Below are 21,790 nucleotides of genomic sequence, written 5' to 3'. Positions count from 1 at the left end.
TGATGAGATATTCACTGGAATGTTTTGATGCTAAAACAATTATATCAATATCAATTATACTGGGCAAGCAAACGGTATTTACGAAACACGTAACACTTTTCAATATATAAGGAGGGATTGCGTTAACGAATAGCAGTCAGGTTTATATGAGTCTAATTCAACTAACATTAATGCATACTATTTGGCCATTCTAGTTTCCTCTAAAACGTTGGCATCATTAAAACAGTTCTCAATAAAGAAAACCACGTTGGTACATTCCTTCATTTCATTTTTATGTCCTAAATTACACAAACCAGCATTCAATAGCGACTTTAAACCATTACTAGAGCTGTACAACATGTGAAAGGTAAACCAGTTCGACAATACAAAACGACAATGTACTCCACAGCGTCAACACACAAGGTCTAAGAAGGACCATCACATCAGGAACTCGAAACAGAAAAAAACACCAAAAAACGAGGAAACATCAAACGAATTTGAAGCAGTCAAGAACATCATAAAATGGATACCTCGGGTTATTGAGAAGACTAACATCGAACCAAATCAAAATATGACCACAAAATTAACTTCGGTCTAGAATGAAGCCTCTCATGTAGGAAACCTTGCTTCGTAGTACAATGGTCGACAGGGCGCATCTACCAAGGGAACCGTGTGAGGTAGGCGTAAGTTATACGGAGGAAAGGGAAGATTACAATCATTAGAGTCGACGCCATGTGTGTCATGAAGTTTTGTAGTGACAAGCCATTTGTGACATACTGTAGTTAAATATCAAGATATAGGTAGCAAGTTTAGATTAAGGACATGCATTTTCGGAACACGTTTAGTTATTGTCATACTGCCGTTAACTTTCAATACAAAAGTAATAGGTTGAAAATTAGGACATAGACTTTGAAAACACATCAATTTCTTTTTTAATACCGTTGTTAAATATCAAGGTCATGCAGATGTAGCATATTGACAATTACGGCACAGACTAAAAAAACATCTAAAAACATAACATTTGCGTTTCACTGTAGTTAGATATGACTAAAACTGTAACAAGATGAAATTAGAACATTAACTATCCAAAATAAATCACACTATTGTCAAAATGTAGTTAGATATGACGAAAAATGTAGCAGGTCAAAAATTAGGACATTGACTATTAAAAATACATAACACTAGTATCAAAATGAAGTTAGATATGACGAAAAATGTGGCAGATTGAACATTAGGACATTGACTATTAAAAATACATAACACTAGTATCAAAATGTAGTTAGATATGACGAAAAATGTGGCAGGGTGAACATTAGGACATTCACAATGTTAACACGTTATATACTGCCAAAGTGTGGTTAAATGGAAAAGCACGACTAACAGGTTAACAACTTGGATGTGTATCATCTATGTCATATTAACAGAAGAGTATAGGAAAAATGTTCGGCCTGTTTATGACCCTGAATAGTGTCACCCAGTTAACCTCTTATCAAATACATTTTCATCATATGATTACCGTGTCATTAGGATAACGAGCTCATGTCATAATTTTGATGTATAAAACCATGTAATAAATAAATAAATCAATTGTGACGGCATCCAATAACAATGAAATGACGTCACAGAGTTCTGCCGTTTAATTATTTTTCAAAACAAGCAAACTTCTCTATGTGTAATTAGCAATTATAGAATGTGTCAGTTTCTGAGTACATGGTGAAAGTTAGAATTCTAATTGGCAAGACCTAGTCTTCGGATGCTCACTAAATCAAGAAGTTCGAACATTCTGGAAATGTCATAACCATAGGTAAAGTATAAGCTTAACTAACCGCGTTTCGAACAGTAAATATACAGCTATTCGTGAAGGCGTCAGTCTAGAATTTGACATCGTATCATTGTTTATTATTAGATTAACATCAGGAGAGAACACTTCCTACACAGTGACAGTCACAAAGTTCAAGGAGTAGGACTAGATAAGGTACAGTACAAGGTTAGTATGCGCGGTCACATTTCGTGTTCGATATTCTGATGAAATATGACAAAGCAAGTGGAAAATTACAAATCTAACTTATTAGAATGGAAAAAACTTCTATAAAACATATTTGATCACTCCTCCTCCTCCTTAGTGCTGAATGTCAATTCATTTATGTACAACACTATGTATTACCTGATCTAAACATGTTCTCAGTGGCCTAGTTCAAAGACTGTGTTTATTTATGTCGTAAATAGTTCGTACTCTCCCTATTATGATGATCATATCAATTGGTTGTGTTTGACATCAAATCTTTGGGGCTAGATTTCGCTATTGGAAAAATAATTAATGTTTATTTAAAAAAAAGATTTTTTTTTTTATTTAACATGAAAATCGTTTTCTGTGAATCTTCTTTCATAACCGAAAGCTGAAAAGAGCGGGGGTTAATTCCTAAAACGAAGGACCTTCGTACGATGGTGAAAACAATTGTATTTTACTACAACTTTCAAGATGTCCGCTTTATAAAATTTGTAAGAATAATAATGAAATGAAAGTTTTTCAGATTCCATGGACATTTGTGGTTAGGCAGCGTTGTACTGAAAGTATATCTTCATATACAGATCTATTTTTATTAAGGGAATTATGATATAGATATAAACTTTTAAAATTTTCATTAATTCAAAATACAAACAAGATTTGCAAGTTCCAGTTTCACTTTTTGTCAATGAAGATGACATTCAATCTACAAAAAAAATGCCTTTCTTAATATTTCTATAACTGTCGACATTTTTATACCAAACTGCTAGGGAAAACATGGCTATTAAAACAATAGATTCGAACGTGAAAAAAAAATTGCTTAGAAACCTTGTAAGTCTTGACTGGGTATTTAGGTAACTTAACACTGCAAATCCTACATCTGAGAAAAAACGTTATGAAACGTTAAAAAATCTATATTTATATTTGAATTAAAGGTAATATCAAACTATTTTTTTCATTTTTCAGAAAGTGTCGTGTTAGACTATAGTTTACCTTGGATCTATCTTATCTGATGTCGTGTCCGAATGTTACGTTCAAATGCACTGACTACAAATGTATACAAAGTGCACGATAACTTAGATAACGCACTAGTTCAGGTGCATAATGTATGTACATGGAAGTAGAAACCTAGGTACAAGTGTGTTCCCTATACCTTCAAACATAGATAATAAATACAGGTATTCTCTGATGTTCATGCAAATATGAAACATCATGTATGCCGGGTTATTGGTAAATAACTAGAAGCACGGACTTAGATAGTCTAAAAGTAACCGTGAGCCAAGTTTTAGAAATACCCTTGTTCCCACCTTATTTTCTCTCTTATTTATACATGAAAACATGAAGGTTTCTTTCATCATTCACAGGTGGAAAAGTATATAGGTCTCTACAATTTAGCTGAAAAGGCACACAAATTACACGATAAATTCTTTTTCTTTTCGATTACAATGATGCATGAAATATTAGCTTGTGGTTACAGGGTGAAGCAGGTGTGAAAAATAATAACTGTAATGGCGTACTTACGTGTGAAAACTGCAAAAAAATGTTGAAAGAGGAGTGTCCTTTGATATAAACAGGTAAAACAGGTTACCGATACCTAGTTTTGGTGCACTTCATAACTTCATTCTTGGATGTAGCAAAATAAAGAGACAATCATGAAATGTAATTATATGGGCTAATGAGTATATTTGTTTTGTTCTCACATTTGAAAGAAGTACTGTAGGTAACGAGACATATTGACAATGAAATGCTTTTCGGAGAATAAGTCTATTTTCCGCAGTACTTTATAAGGTCACGTGAACGAAAATTGATACTCCTTATAAACTCTGCATGATAATAAATATACCGAATACCAATTTATTAAGTTCAAACCTTAGAGATTACATCAATTTTGTAACTGATCTATTTCAGAGGTCAAGATAATATATTGCATGTACCGTGCCCTATTTCTGATAACCCACTTCCCATATACCAGACAGTTCTATCTTTGTTGTCAATTTTTATCTCACGGCCATGACCATTTTTCATAACAAGTCTGTCTTACTCACCGACATGTGTGCGCACTGTACAAAGTTCGTTACAGTAACACACAGATTCAGTACTTTTGTTCTTGATCCCGACATTGGGATGCACATTGGAACAAAACAACAATCGGGTATGGTAAATATGTTGGTGTTTGAATCATCCTTGGAAATATTAGATGGTAGAATATGTCGGGTAATAGTTTCATAGTGTCATGGTGTCGAGTGCCCTGACCAGGTGAAGCTATTTTTAGATACTGGCACGTGGTTTAGTGTTCCTTTTATAGAATTAAAGGTAACATCCGGTATCCTGTTATAAGGCCAAACATATTTGTTAGCTTTTCACTAGTGGCCGAGACTGTCCCTGTTTAGTTACAAGAGAGCAGCGACACATTTTGACTCAAAAATATCATTTAATATATGAAATTGCTTTTTTAAAGCAACATACCCATTAATCTATATCGTGGATATTTTTACACTATATTTGGTAATATGGTAAAGATGTGGTTACGTACATACATTCAAATCAACAGTCGTCAGGACCAAGGACGACTACCTACAGGTACAACTGTACTTACATGTTCCCCTGCAAACAATTACACTTAACCTTGCTTTCCCTGGCATAGTCACAAATGCTCCCTTGGAGGTTATACGACCTCTCGGATGTTCTAGGGCTGTGTATAGGAATGTAATAGGTCGGAGGATACTGCTGTTCATCGGTGTATGATCATCAACGTTTGAACTGATCTTTGTCAGAACATCTGTGAATGAGGGTTTACTACTTTGCTATGTGTAACAATACTCTACCTTCATTACATATATCGTGATCTTTTACCACTCTGCCCTGAGACTTTTGAAGAACTTTTTCATTAAAAAAGAGGTATTAATTTCCTTGCCCTGATCCTTCTCCGAAACAACCAGGTATTTTCCTTAATATATCCCCCCCCCCCCTTTCCCCCCTTAATATTTCTGATGGGCAGAGCTAAACTATCTCTGCCCAATCAAAACATGTTGAAAAGCAAGTGGTTATTTTTTAATAACCTATCTGTTTTACGATCAAATACATATATATGGATCATTTTACATTTTCACCATGAATGTTTTTCACCATGAATGATATGCATTTTCCTAATATTATTCATAATTTAGTACATTGGTGACATAATCCTACACTAACAGTACTTTAACCCGTTTTTATGGCTGAACTTCCTGATCATCCTCGATATTCAGGGGTTACGCTCACTTTCGCTCACTACACCCCTGGAATATGTCATAGCAAAATTGAAGGCACGAACATAGCTATTTGATTGAATTGGTCTCTGGTAAAAAAATACTGTCCGATCGCTAGGCTGATACCTGTCTTTTGAAGATTACAAAGGAGAGACGCCCGACTTCAAAGCCTGTCAATTTTTACCGTTACGTGACCACGAAATTCTTTTGAAGTACATCAAAGGATCGAACTAGTCTTCTTGTCTCATCAACAAGGTGGCACACACTGAGCCTTTAATTTTGCTATGACATATTCCAGGGGTTGCAGAGAGCGAAAGTGAGCGTAACCCTGGATATCCAGGATGCTTCTTGATATGTACATTGTATGTTATTTTTACGTATCTCTACTATGGAACGTCCTCGTCAGTCCTAGGTCCTCACTGTTCAGATCCCAAGTGATTGTGTCTTCCTTGAAATGCTCTAGTTATCTGACAGTCCTAGGCACTAGACAAATCGTATGTCCATTTTGATTGTGTCGTAGACATAAATCTTCTGTGCTTGAAACTTTTTCCCTTTCTCCTAAGATTGTGTCGTCTCTGAAATATTCCGGTTAATTGACAAAAAAGTCCTTGATAATGGATCTGAATCTTCTTAAGACTAACTGCGTCCTCGATTAAATGTACTGCTGTAGTTCCTAGAAACTTCAGTTTTTGTTGATGGACCTGGACCTTCTGTTCTACCTCACAGCATGCTGTATTGATGGACCTGAACCTTATGTTCTACCTCAGAGCATGCTGTATTGATGGACCTGGACCTTCTGTTCTAACTCACAGCATGATGTATTGATGAACCTGGACCTTCTGTTCTAAATCACAGCATGATGTATTGATGGACCTGGACCTTATGTTCTTACTCACAGCATGCTGTATTGATGGACCTGGACCTTATGTTCTTACTCACAGCATGCTGTATTGATGGCCCTGGACCTTCTGTTCTACCTCACAGCATGCTTTATTGATGGACCTGGACCTTCTGTTCTACCTCGCAGCATGCGGTATTGATGGACCTGGACCTTCTGTTCTAACTCACAGCATGATGTATTGATGGACTTGGACCTTCTGTTCTAACTCACAGCATGATGTATTGATGGACTTGGACCTTCTGTTCTAACTCACAGCATGATGTATTGATGAACCTGGACTTTCTGTTCTAACTCACAGCATGATGTATTGATGAACCTGGACTTTCTGTTCTAACTCACAGCATGATGTATTGATGAACCTGGTCCTTCTGTTCTACCTCACATCATGCTGTATTGATGGACCTGGACCTTCTGTTCTCCCTCACAGCATGCTGTATTGATGGACCTGAACCTTATGTTCTACCTCAGAGCATTCTGTATTGATGGACCTGGACCTTCTGTTCTACCTCGCAGCATGCGGTACTGATGGACCTGGACCTTCTGTTCTAACTCACAGCATGATGTATTGATGAACCTGGACTTTCTGTTCTAACTCACAGCATGATGTATTGATGAACCTGGACTTTCTGTTCTAACTCACAGCATGATGTATTGATGAACCTGGACTTTCTGTTCTAACTCACAGCATGATGTATTGATGAACCTGGACTTTCTGTTCTAACTCACAGCATGATGTATTGATGAACCTGGACCTTCTGTTCTAAATCACAGCATGATGTATTGATGGACCTGGACCTTCTGTTCTAACTCACAGCATGATGTATTGATGAACCTGGACTTTCTGTTCTAACTCACAGCATGATGTATTGATGAACCTGGACTTTCTGTTCTAACTCACAGCATGATGTATTGATGAACCTGGACTTTCTGTTCTAACTCACAGCATGATGTATTGATGAACCTGGACTTTCTGTTCTAACTCACAGCATGATGTATTGATGGACTTGGACCTTCTGTTCTAACTCACAGCATGATGTATTGATGAACCTGGACCTTCTGTTCTAACTCACAGCATGATGTATTGATGAACCTGGTCCTTCTGTTCTACCTCACATCATGCTGTATTGATGGACCTGGACCTTCTGTTCTACCTCGCAGCATGCGGTACTGATGGACCTGGACCTTCTGTTCTAACTCACAGCATGATGTATTGATGAACCTGGACTTTCTGTTCTAACTCACAGCATGATGTATTGATGGACCTGGACCTTATGTTCTTACTCACAGCATGCTGTATTGATGGACCTGGAACTTCTGTTCTACCTCACAGCATGCTGTATTGATGGACTTGGACCTTCTGTTCTAACTCACAGCATGATGTATTGATGGACCTGGACCTTATGTTCTTACTCACAGCATGCTGTATTGATGGACCTGGACCTTCAGTTCTACCTCACAGCATGCTGTATTGATGGACCTGGACCTTCTGTTCTACCTCGCAGCATGCTGTATTGATGGACCTGGACCTTCTGTTCTACCTCACAGCATGCTGTATTGAGGGACCTGGACCTTCTGTTCTACCTCACAGCATGCTGTATTGCATCTTCCTGAACTGATTCAGCTCTCCAACCTTAAGTCAGTTGTTACATATATCCACATTTGTAAATGATCTATCCTAAATCACTGCGTGCTGCAGTTGTGTCTTCCTTGAAATTACCCAATTCCCAAACAATGATTGGATTGGTTTAGCATTGTTTAACGTCCTATCAACAGCTATGGTCATTAAAGGATGGCCTCCCTGTGTGCAAGATGCATGCATGTAGTGTATACGTGTGTTTTGGGAGGCTGCGATATGTTTGTGTTTGTCTCTTTGTAATAGCACAGAACTGCGATGCCGACTTTATAGTGCTTCCTCACTGAAAAATACTGCCTAAAACACCCAGCAGGACACCCCACCTGATCACATTATACTGACAACGGGCGAACTAGTTGTCTCACTCCTAAATTGCTGAGCAGTGTAGAAACTGCCATTATTTGACTAAACCGTCTTTAATTGCTTAAAATTAAAACTTTTTTTTTTTTATCTCCGCTTCTTGTATGTTAACAATATATGCCCGAATCTCTTCGGAACATATATTATGCTTTAGCTTTGTGAAAATAAAAGCAAAAACTTTTTTCTTCAATATTTTGTATTTCAAAAGCTTGTTGTTTGTATATGGATATGAGATTGAGAATGAACAATTAGTGATTTTCTTTCCTTGTGTATATGTAACCTAAAGAGTACTTGTAAGACATTTAATATTTTGTGTAAGTGATAAAAAAACTTGGGCTAACATCAAGTGTAAGTCTATAGCTATGCTTTTATTTTCACTCCTGCGTATATGTCAACAGATTTAGTCACACATTTTACATGTATTTCATCAGTTCACGATTAATTGAAAATAATAATCTGGTCTGTTCTTTTACCAGATATTCAGCAATACCAAATCCATGCTGAAATAACAATCTTGTGTTATGTCCTTATTATTTTAAGAGTGCAACTTCAAGAGAAATATTTGACAACATTGATTGTTAAATATGGGCTAGCAAACATTTATTTTGGGGTTCTCACTATGTTAACTACCAATAGTGGTAGAAATAGGTATATTCTAAACGTTTTTTCTTCTTAAGAAATCTTAAATTATTTTTGGCATGATGACCTAACATTACAGGGTCAATATTTGGTCATGTCCAAAACAGGACCTATCTGACGTTTAAAGTACAATGCTGGTAGATCTCAAAATACAAAAGTTGGTTTTAAAAATGTTGATCCCATCTGATCAGAGGCATCATGTCTAATCACATGTGAAAGTCGTATAGTCAGAAAAGTTGAAATGAAGTTAAAAAGACATGAAAAAGTTCCCAATCAAATTTCCATGGCTCTTCAATACAGGTAGGTAATAGCAATTAAATATCATGATAATCTGATATGAGGCCCTTGCTGATTGACAACCTAGACTGTATAACAAAATACAAAATTTGTATTATTTGGTTTAATTTAAATGTTAAAGTGTTAAAGCAGAGCACACCACGACATCCAGCTGCTAGCCTCCTCAGGCTTCTTTGACAAGTTGCTGCCCATTCTTCGGACACGTGGTCCACCAGCTTCCTCTGGCTCCGACTCGCTGAAATCTGTATCAGACTCCGGCTCCGAATCCACGGCCACACCAGCCAATCTTGTGATGAATTTGGAACTGAACAAATCCCCTCCTCCTTCACTGCAAAGACAGAAATAAAAAAACGAACTTTAAATGAACTTTAAGCATTCTCATAATTATGATCTAAACTGTTTATTAAAACTGACAATGCAAGTTAAAAAGCTTTTAATTGAGAGTAAAAAAAATAATGATTATTCAGAATGCTTCAGAGATGTTCCCTGCATTGACCATATGTCTTCCGGTCATTGTAACAAAGGAAGTGGCAGACATTCTTGCTTGGAAACGAGTACCTGATTTCCAAGCAAAGGAAAAATTGCCACTCAGTCACAAAATAAACAGCACACATTTATTATCCAAAACCTAACATGAAAATATCAATTCATTTTCAATCACAAGAACGAATTATGATGGAAAGGATTGAAGCGTTTTTCCTCAACTGATCAAAACATAAACTAAGCAAACCTTAATAATTGGATGAAAATATTCTTTCATTTATTTCCATTTCATTTCAGATTCTGACAATTCTCATGATGTTTATTTTTTTCCCGGGCATCATCATAATAATATGCTGTAGTCACACCTTACGGTCACACACGTAGTTGACCGTAGTGGGGGTTGACCTTAGTTGACTGAAGTAGACCGTAATATATGTCATATTAAACGTAGTAAGATGTAGTTATAAACATAGTTTGAATTTTAAGAAACCAATTATTTGGCCACGGTTAGCCAAATTTTTTTCAACATGTTCAAAAAGTAGTTTGTATCTGAAGACCCTACTGTGACCATATAGTTCTAACATAGTTGACCCTAGTTGACCGTAATTGACCCTACTTGACCGTAGTGTTTACCGTAGTTGACCGTAGTAACATGGCACTACGGTTAACACTACGGTCAAGTAGGGTCATATAGGGACGGCCTAGGGTTGGACTACGTTTAAAGTATGTTGACAGTACTGTTAAGTACGGATTACTAGGGTGCTGAGTGACTCCCTTAATTAACGTTTATAACTTCATTGAACTACCTCTAAGTACGTTTAACTAATGTTACCTACGGTCTACTACAGTCAACTACGGTCATCCCCCCCCCCCCTTACAGTCAACCACGTGCGTGACCGTAAGGTGTGACAATACCTTAACCTGGAACACTTCATAAATGCAATGATCATCCCATAGAGTTAAATAAGAGAAACTACACGTAAATTACAGGAGTGACACCTATAGGTGAAACTCCTCAACCAGCCAGAGGGCAATGCCTAACCATGGGAAATGTATTATAAAACCTAGATTAAGGTCAATGACTTACTCAGGGTCATTTGAGTTAAATGTAGGCCAGATCGTCATCTGTTGATGGCCTGACTGGGCACATGAATGGTGTTCCTGAATACTGAGTAGTGTGTATTCTGTAACACACTAGATCATATGGCTAGATCATTTAACTACAGAGAAGATGTTTTATGAAAAGATTGGAAACTTGTTACTTATTTCGTTCTTTATTGCTTTGCCATTTCATTTTATGATTGAACATTGAAAGTATGTAACAATGAATTGTGTGGTCTAAGTAGTGTCCGTTTTAGACGGAGTAAACTGTATCAATATTTATAATTTTGAAGAATGGTAGTACAATGCTCACTGAAATTTGAACTTTTCCCACAGTGACCCAATGGTAAATTCATCAAAACAGAATGTACAACGCCGCAATATTATTAGTAAATGTTTGATCAGTGAATGACATACACATAGGTGTCAGACCTCTGAAACCTCCAATGAGGGAGATCTCCCTCGTTCCACATTTACAATGAGGGAGATCTCCCTCGTCCCACATTTACAATGAGGGAGGTCTCCGTCGTTCCACATTTACAATGAGGTAGATCTCCCTCATTGGAAATGTGGAACGAGGGAGAACACCCTCATTGTAAATGTGGAAAGAGGTAGATCTCCCTCATTGTGAATGTGGAACGAGGTAGATCTCCCTCAGTGTAAATGTGGAACGAGGGGGATCTCCCCCATTGTAAATGTGGAACGAGGTAGATCTCCCTCAGTGTAAATGTGGAACGAGGGGGATCTCCCCCATTGTAAATGTGGAACGAGTGAGATGTCTCTCATTGTAAATGTGGAACAAGGGAGATCTCCCACATTGTAAATGTGGAACGAGGGGGATATCCCTCCTTGTAAATGTGGAACGAGGGGGATCTCCCCCATTGTAAATGTGGAACGAGGGTGATCTCACTCATTGTAAATGTGGAACAAGGGGGATCTCCCTCATTGGAGGTTTCAGAGGTCTGACACCTATGTGTTTGATCAGTGAATGACATACACATAGGCGTCAGACCTCTGAAACCTCCAATGAGGGAGATCTCCCTCGTTCCTCATTTACAATGAGGGAGATCCCCCTCTTTCCACATTAAAAAGGGGGGAGATCTCCCTCGTTCCCCATTTACAATGAGGGAGACCCCCCTCGTTCCACATTACAAGGAGGGAGATCTCCCTCGTTACACATTTACAATGAGGGAGAACTCCCTCGTTCCACATTTAAAATGAGGGAGATCTCCCTCGTTCCTCATTTACAATGAGGGAGATTTACCTCGTTCCACATTTCCAATGAGGGAGATCTACCTCGCTCCACATTTACAATGAGGGGGATCTCCCTCGTTCCACATTTAAAATGAGGGAGATCTCCCTCGTCCCACATTTACAAGGAGGGAGATCTCCCTCGTTACACATTTACAATGAGGGAGGTCTCCCTCGTTCCACATGTACAATGAGGGAGATCTCCATCGTTCCAAATTTACAATGAGGGAGATCTCCATCGTTCCAAATTTACAATGAGGGAGATCTCACTCGTTCCACATTTACAATGCGGGAGATCTACCTCGTTCCACATTTACAATGAGGGAGATCTCCCGGGCCCTCTGAAACTACTTTGCTCAGTTAATCTTTCCCTCTTTATGTATCCAAAAAGCATTCATTTGATTCAGACACACCTGTTTTATTATCACTACACACACCCTACAGTAACTAGCAGACCATTTAATTGACCACAGGAGTTTTGAGGGAGATTAGTAAATTTTGGTCGAAATGAGGGAGTCTCCCTCCTAATGAGGGAGGATTATCTGAGCTATGGATACATTTTACTTGGTTAAAAGCTAACATTGTACAGTTGTCTCTTCCACTTTTCTTTACACATCTTTCTATTGCACCTTTATTTTTCAATTGATACAACATTTAATTATTGAGACAATACATTTTTTTTATCAAAAGTTAAAAAAATGAATCCCAAATCAGACATTTTATGACCTTGTTTACAAGTCTGACATAAGTTGCACCTGATACAAAGTATCAATAATAATAATGAATAATAATTTGAGGTTCTTATATACCGCTTTATCACAACCTAGTTCATAGGTCGTCTCAAAGGGGTTCACAAATGATTATCCGTGGTTATAGGGCCTATGCTACCAGATGATATCTTCCTCAACTCCCTTGGGAGCATACAGCTGGTGCTGCCATTTCGGCACTCACAGCAATTATTCAATAATTCTAGCACTGCCCAATGCAACCACACACTCATTTACAGCTTGGTACACTGGTACAAGCTGAGTATAGTATCTTGCTCTAATATACAACACATGCACAGTGCCGTGCCATAACTCGAACCCGCAACCCTTCAGTCACAACTCAGCCCGGTGTCCTACCACTAGACTACTATAGTACTGTGCCTCCTAAATCAATGAAACACTTCCTTACTAGCAGACTGGAATTCAAAGACTGTCAACGCTCATGGATGACTAAAGCTGTTTCTGGTAGCAATTTGCAACATTTCATTTTTTTTTTTTATTAAAAGTCAATCCTAGACCTGTCTGTTTGTAGAGTATTTGCAACTTATCTCCCCTTAACATTATGAGCGAGTCCTTACTGATGTTTTATCTTTTTGTTTAACTCATTCACCCCTGCAGACACATTTGAACCCTTCCAATTCAAAGGTGGAATAGTTCATTATGAAATTTCAGGGGTGAATGAGTTAATGCTTTAGGTTTCTATTAGCAACAATTTTTCAATCATTGTTATTGAGTTTTATGTATTCTATTTCTTAGTCATAAGGTCATTTAAAGAAGAAAAAAAATCATGGTCATAAAGTAACAAACAAATAAAATTGAAGCTATACTAAAGACAACTGTTATAATACCTAGAATAAATATTATAACCAAGAGTGATTATAATTTAAGTCGAAATATAATTTGTTGCATAATTGTTGTAAAATAAATAAAGTTTATAGATATATTTAAATATTATTGTAATAATAACAGAGCTTAAAACACATTAATAAAATTTTATAATTTTCTCACAATAAATAATTTCTATGATAATCAATTAGATTTTAATAGCTACATATATTTACATTAATTAAATGATTAATTTAAGTTGAAATATAATTTGTTGCATAATTGTTGTAAAATAAATAAAGTTTATAGATATATTTAAATATTATTGTAATAATAACAGAGCTTAAAACACATTAATAAAACTTTATAATTTTCTCACACTAAATAATTTCTATGATAATCAATAAGATTGTAATAGCTACATATATTTGTATTAATTAAAGCATATGGCTTCAGTGTATTAATGTTATCTTCAGTTAAAGACTTCACTGTCCTACTGCATGGTGGTTTCTCATATATACAGTAACCTCCCTTTAATTTGGTGTTGGATAAAAACAAGAGGCCCATGGGCCTAAACGATCACCTGTGTAAATTCTGAAGTACTCAAATTGTAGCATTATCTTTTTTCAATTGGCACATATATATATATGTATATAGGTTCTATGGAGAGAGGGTTTGGTTTGTTTGTGTTTAAGTCCTATTAACAGCTATGGTCATTTAAGGACGTGCCAGGTTTTAGTGGTGGAGGGAAGCCGGAGTTCCCAGAGAAAAACCACCGACTTACGGCCAGTACCTGGCGACTTCCCCATGGAGGTCTCAAACCTGCGACCCGGTGGTGGAGGGCTAGTGGTAGCTGAATGTCAGACGCCTTAACCACTTGGTCACCTCAGCTCCTCTGGAGAAAGGGCATACACTCATACTAAACTGGAGACCAGACATACATATGCTGTATAGATGAATTAGACGATATGTTTAATGGATTATGTTCAGATAAAGTTGTAAATGTCCTAGCCAATCACAGGCCAGGATGGCCATCTGGAATTTTACAATCAGCATGAAAAGTAACAAACTTGGTCAAAACCTCACAAAAAAACCTTCTACTAAGTTAGAAGTCAATCGGTGTAGCCTTTCTTGAGAAGTCAAAAACATCTCAATCAATGAGAGGTCAGGGTGACCATCTTGGATATTCTGATCAGCACAAAAAGTCAGAACACAGGTTCTAAACGCCATAGGGAACATTTGTACAAATAAAGAAGTGAATTGCTGCAGATAATCTTGAGAAGTCCAAAATTTCTCGTCTCAGCAAATCAGAGGCCAGGATCGGCCATCTTGTATTCTCCGATTGGCAGTCACTCTGCCAATTACTTTCTGATCGGAACCATTTGCTAACTTGTCAGAGATCTTGTTGATATAAAGCAGCATAGCAAAATGCATCAAAATCCATTCACATCTACTCAAGTTATTGTGCTCACAAGCTCATGCAAGTCCCATAGGCTCCAATAGTAATTAAAATTTCAAAGTCCCATAACTCTGCAAGTTATTGTCTGATCAGGACCACTTCCAAATTTGTTCTTGATCTTATTGATAGTTAGCAGCAGAGCAAAACTCATCGAAATCCATGCACATTTGATGAAGTTATTGTGCTCACAAGCTCAAGTCCCATAGACTCCAATAGTAATTCGAATTTCAAAGTCCAATGACTCTACCAGTTACATGTACTGTCTGATCGGGATCAATTTCGAACTTGTCTGAGATCTTATTTATATAAGGCAGCATAGTAAAGTTTATTGAAATCCATTCCCTTTCACCAAAGTTATCGCGCTCACAAGCTCAAGTCCCATAGGCTCGAATAGTAATTAAAATTTCAAAGTCCCATAACACTGCCAGTTACTGTCTGATCAGGTTTGTCTGAGCTCTTATTCATATAAAGCAGCATCGCAAAATTTATTGAAATCCATTCCCTTTCACCAAAGTTATCTTGCTCACAAACTCATGTCCCATAGGCCCCAATAGTAATTAAAAATTCAAAGTCCCTTAACTCTGCCAGTTACTGTCTGATCAGGACTATTTTATAATTTGTCTGAGATCTTATTAATATAAAGCACCATAGCAAAAGTTATCGACATCTAACACTTTTCCTCAAGTTATCGTGCTCACAAGCTAAAAGTTAACGCACGATGCAAGTCGACAGATATAGGTCACCATGACCTATATGGTCAGGTGACCTAAAAACTGAAGCATTTTTGGAACAGGACACCTCCATTGACCAGGTAGAGTGGCCACCGTCCCTAGAATATTGAATTATTCAGAAAAACGTTTAACTCAAAACTTTTTGATCACTTGGATGTCCGATTCCTAAGTTCTAAACTAGGGGGAGATAAGCTAGTAGTAAAATGCAGCTGAGAAATTCTTCATAAAAACTTGGGGGATGGTTAGCCAGTCTATTGACCAGGTAGCTCAGTCGGCTTGAGCAATAGAACAGCAACTTGATGTCCATAGCTCAAGCTCCAGACCAGCCCCACTGAATTTTCACACTCGGTACAGTGTTGTGGATTAGATTTTGTTTATTTCACCTTTATGAATTCTCCATAAAAATATTGCAAGGTGTGAGAATTTTTTCAGAAATGATTGATCAACTCCATGTAAACACATACACTGGTGGTAACTGAGGTGTGCAGTTTCCATAGTCGACCACGTTAACCACTGGAGGCGTTTCTTGGGGTTTTCAGTGAAAATTCCTGGAAAAGGTGTATTTTACTGTGGAGTTGGTACTTCCTTTTCATATGACATTTCCTGATAATATTTCATATTTCATTTGTTTGAGAAAATGTTGCCAATTTAACACACCTGGTATTGTATATCGTATGGCAAACACATTCAAGAAATTGAGGCACTAGGCCAAGGTTTTATACATACAGACTTCGCTCCCAGTAAGTATGCTATATCTATTCTGTATGGTTTACATTGTACAAAGCCAGACATGACAAGGCGACATTCTTCTGTGATTCATAAGTTTTAAATCGTCTTTCTCTAGCTTGAAAACACTGGAGCAACTCTGAATGTCTGCAATTATACAAAAAAAATTAAAAAAATTGCATGTCATCGACTGCAAATGTATTTATGCAAATAGGAGGTGTGAGGTGCACGTGGTGCACCACTGATGTTCTCAGTGCGAGCGAACACATGTGTTAGGTACATGTAGGACATTTCTGCCCCAGCATGTGTCAGTTGCTGCCCTACTAACATGCTAACACTTGTACTGTATGCAATTCCAGACATCAAGCTGGGGTAACCTTGACCTTGTCCTAGTGACCTTGACCAAGTAATTTCTGTATACTGTGATACCCAACTGTTGCTTGTCTTCTAGGAGATTTTCATTTTCAGTGGAAGTGTCTAGTACAATGTTTATACACATGTGGCAGGTTTTAATTGTATATAAGATTAGGCCTATCACCTTCTAGCACTAGACTGAACTTCCCTTTAGAGCTGTGAACTAAAAGGCTGGGGGTCACAGGTTCAACTCCCAGTGGAAGCATACTACCCTTTTTCATGTAACAAACGGTGGCTGTGGCCTTCTCTGTGTGGTGACAGGGAGCTAGAACCAGGGTTGTTGAGGTGTTTGAGGACAAACATTTAAAAAAAAAAAAAGGGAGGGGGGGGGGGGGGGGGGGGAGTAGTGAGGCAGGTTTGATTATATATAGAATCAGGGCTGTCTTCTTGCTTCACACAAGAGGAAATTTCCTTTTAGCTCAATTGGTAGAGTGGCAGACTTCGGAAGCTAGGGGTCACTGGTTCGATCCCATGTGGAAGCACACCTCTTTCTTTTATGTTATAGACAGATGGAGGAGGGAGCAGAACACATGTTGTACATAGTGTTTATAGGTACTAATTCATATTCTACTGAATCTACTTCTGATGTTTCATTTAGTATCTTATTTCTCCTGGCTATAAAAATACAATTGATAATGAGCATGCTTTGGGTATTAGGACCAATTATCGACTATATCATATAGTACTTTTTTTCAATACCTTGACAACGTAGCATTCCCTGACTGATATCAGAGCAGTCCCTGTGTTAAATTGAAGCACATATATTTGAACAGACACCTGATATAAGAAAGTTCCAATTTTCTATTTCTATACAATATCAAATGCCTGCATGCATGTCTGCTTGGGACTTCACTTTTTAAAATTAATCCATTAATAAGTCAATCAATCAATCAACCAAATCAATCAATATATGTTTTATTTCATTGTCTAGCATCACATTTTTTTTTTTTTTTTTTTTGTATAAACATACTATTAAATTTTGTTTATTTCGTGGATAACAAAATTCCACGACATTAAATCCCCACGAACCATAAACTTGATATTATAGAGATAGGAGAAAATCAGAAATCAGGAAACATAATGTCCTTGAAACACAGGCTAGTAAATGAAAACCATGAAATTTTAACCCAACAAAAATAAATGATTCTACAGTATATATATATGCACGAACCAGTTACTACACATGTGTTCAAATTATATAAAATTTTGTATACATTTTTTTGAATGTGAGGCTGTAAAAAGTACAAAGTACTATGGGTGTAAGGACCCTGAGGTATAAAATATAATCCAATACCAAAGTACATATACAGTACTGTTATTTGAATAAGGTTTCAAATGTACCTTAAAAATCAACTCTTTGTGTACTATTACTGCCAATAAAATGTGAATGAGGCCTCCCGACAGCACTACAGTATGATCTGTCCTGACCCAGCAACGATAGGGGTGTGTGTCTGGAGATGGTGGTAGGTACAGGTTGGCCTGTACTTACCATACAGATCTATAATGTCACATGTACTCAATGTCCACTAGGACCGCTGTGTCAGCGTACACGTCCCAGTCTACAAAGTGCTCCTCTGTGTAGCAGGACCAAGTCATTGACATGTTGAAGTCCTTACAGTATAAGTGTCATCCCTAGCTAGCTTGATCAATTCATTGGGCTTTAGATAAATATATATTTTAAATGTTATAAATATTAATTTTATTTATCAAAAACAAATATGAAACAAGTTTATTGACTTTTGTTAGTCTGGATGTTAGTCTACATGGATCTCTCATGTGGGAGGAAACCAAAGGGCCTGGAAAAAAACCAAGTGGGGGGGGGGGCTATACCTTTTCACTTCTGATCAGGGAGTCGAACCCTAGTCATCATGGTTAAGGTGAGTGCTCCATCCACTACACCACCTGACCGACTGATGATTTGTTAAGATATGTTTTAAAGAACCAAGTGTTCACAGGAGTAAAACACTGTATCTATAGTGAACCAAGTTTTTATATTCAATGATATAAAATACTGTTCATCACTCTCAGCTTTCATTATGCTAGACATGTCATGTATTTGTGTTTCCAAAGCCGGTATTCTTCTTTTTAGATTTACAAACTAGAAATTTGTTTTTGTCAACAAAAATATATGTCGATCTCCCCTTAAACATTTTAAAAGTTACAGCCAAGAAAAGATCTACCTGAAAACTTTGCACTCAACGTCATTGTCACAGTGGCCCAACAACAGTGCACTGTACATCGTCTGTGGGCAACGCAGATATACACCTTGGTGTACACCTTTAAATGTTTGCACGATGAGACTTTTTGACCTTTGACCCTCGGGTTCAGGTCACAATTACATAATGAAAGTGCACTGCACACCGTTTACGGGTGATGCAGGTATACTTCAAGTTTCATCAAGATATAATTAATGGTTTAAAAGTTACAGCCCAGACAAGATGTTCCTGAAAAATTTGCACATATTTGACCTTTGACCTTGGGGTCAAGGTCACAATGACCTAATGACAGTGCACTGCACATCATCTATGGGTGATGCAGGTATACTTCAAGTTTGATCAAGATAACTTTAATGGTTTAGAAGTTATGCTGTGGACAAACTTCGATATAAAAAATAAACAAAGGGCTATTACTCTGTATATAGCGGGGCGCAAGACCTAATTTTAGTGCACTGCACACCTTCTGTAGGTGATGCAGGTATACTTCAAGTTTGATCAAGATATCTTTAACAGTTTAAAATTTATGGGCTGAACAAGAATTTACTGAAAATGTTGCACTTATTTGACCTTTGACCTTGAGGTGAAGGTCGCAGTGACTTAATTCCAATGCACTGCACACCTCCTATGGGTGATGCAGGCATACCTCAAGTTTCATCAAGATATCTTTAAGGATTTAAAAGTTATGTCCGGACAAGTTTTGATTAGAAGAAACAGAAGAACCAGAAGAACTAGTACTAATAAAATATGTCTCCCTTCATTCGAAGGAGCGACATGATAATATTTGTTTTTGAAAATAATTGAACTGATAGTCAATTCAGGATTAAAGGCAGAATGACAATTAAAACCTAGCAGCAGGTTTTTAGGTAAAAAAACAACCACAAATACTTAACCTGTACTGAAAGACCTGACTTGTGTAAAGGGACACTTTTTGGACTTTTCAATGGTGCATGTCTGTTAACACATAGTATGGTTTCAGCTCAGCAATAGATAGCTATATACAAAACTATAAGCTTATAACATTCAAAAACATTTTTTAAATATTCAAAGAGGGCCAAGGTGGCCAAGTGGTTAAGACGTCTGACATTCTGCTACCACTAGCCTTCCACCACTGGGTCGCAGGTTCGAGGTCTACATGGGGCAGTCGCCATATACTGGCCAAATGTCGGTGGTTACTCCGACTTTTCTCCACCACCAAAACCTGGCATGTCCTTAAATGTCCATAGCTGTTAATAGGACGTAAAACACAAACAAACCAAAAAATATAACATTCAACCTATTCTTTTTTACCCCATTTTAAGAGTGTTTGCTCAAAGTACAAGATCCGGCTGTTTTTGATGTTTCAAATTACACTACGTTGATATCTTCTGTTAAACAAAATCTCTACAGAATTTCCATTTTAATGCACTGTTAGATTGGCAGTGCTTTTGCTTTTGGACAGCTCTGGTGTCTGGTGTCGGAGTGTGTAGCTCCAGCAGTGGGCAGGAGGAGGCCACCAAGACTGCATGTAAACAGCTGTGTTTATGTATACACCGCTTATCTCCCCATAATCTCACACCAGATGGCAACAAAACTAGGTAAAATCTGATAAAAAGAATCCCCCTCAAAACTGTATCAAATTAGGTCACAAATACCAGATCCCTTGAAGAATTTGAAAATGTCCAGATTTAACATTTTAGAACCTGCATCCATTCATCCGCGCTTCACAAACAGAATTTTACTCCTTATAGCTTTCGTTCATACATCCCTTTCCGTGAACAGTTTATAATTATTTTCAACACTCACAGGTACATTCCCTTTATTACATAGTCACACAAAGTCCAAAGACCATCAGGTTTTTCCTGTAAGTGACATTGACCTGGATTTATCTGTGTTAAAAACCCCACCTCAACAGGTCAAATATTGTAGTAACCATGAGATGTTTTTAAGAGTATATAATAGTGGGTCTGAAGGTATTGGGAACCAACAACTTAATTAACTGAAATATACAAATTGTCATTGTTTTAAAATATAATATAATTGAAACTCTTTTAATTAAAAGAAGTTTTCCATATACAGTATATCACATCTGAATATGAAAGCATCCAAAAGGTTTATTCAAATCTTTTTTTTTTTTTTTTTTTTTTTAAGTATCTGCAAATATTGACCTTAATTTGAATCCAGGATTCTTTTTCCACAAGGAGCTTGTTTAAGAGGTGTTATATAAGAGGCAGAGAGTCAATTGAAATTTTTGCAAGTAAAATGAAATTCTATGAAATGGTCACCTTGATCTTTGCCCTCCTAATAGTAACTTGACCTTTGACCTAAGTCAATAATAACCTTGACCTCTGACCTAGGTAATTGAAATCTTCACCCTGACCTATATTATGGTAACCTTGACCTCTGAAACTATATTGCTTATTAAGTGGTACTTTGACCTAGTTATGACATCCCATCTGTAATTTTAAGGTTTAATTATTTAGTGTGGCCAATTCCAACCTAAATTGAAAATGCACGTTGAAAATGTGGGAAGAACCTTGTCAAAGGCTGCTTTTCAAAAGAAGAAAACAATGTGTTTCCCTCTCTTTTCAGAAAATGTAAACATCTTGTGGACATTTGATCTTTTAGCGCTGAAACTATAGTAACAGAAAACAATGTTCTCATTACAGCAAAAAGTATGGATAATTAGACCCAGTAAACATTTTGTTGACATTTCAATACCCTATCAACCTATTAGGTAATAAGCTGACCTAAACAGGAATTCTTTTACACAAGCGAC

The 21,790-nt window shown here is 37.2% G+C and overlaps 1 protein-coding gene across 1 annotated transcript in view; it reads right to left on the bottom strand.

The window, feature by feature from the left end:
• Positions 1–8,314: 8,314 nt before the first annotated feature.
• Positions 8,315–21,790, bottom strand: part of LOC110462920 (uncharacterized WD repeat-containing protein all2124-like) — a 103,544-nt gene continuing 90,068 nt past the window's right edge. The window contains exon 12 of the mRNA XM_021517162.1: positions 8,315–9,390. Coding sequence (XP_021372837.1) covers positions 9,186–9,390 — 205 coding nt within the window. The 3' untranslated portion in view covers positions 8,315–9,185. The remainder of the gene's footprint in view (positions 9,391–21,790) is intronic.

This window comes from Mizuhopecten yessoensis, unplaced genomic scaffold, assembly GCF_002113885.1.
Source record: "Mizuhopecten yessoensis strain PY_sf001 unplaced genomic scaffold, ASM211388v2 scaffold10847, whole genome shotgun sequence".
NCBI lineage: Eukaryota > Metazoa > Mollusca > Bivalvia > Pectinida > Pectinidae > Mizuhopecten > Mizuhopecten yessoensis.
The sequence above is the reverse complement of the archived record's forward strand: the minus strand, read 5'-3'. Positions and strand labels throughout refer to the sequence as shown.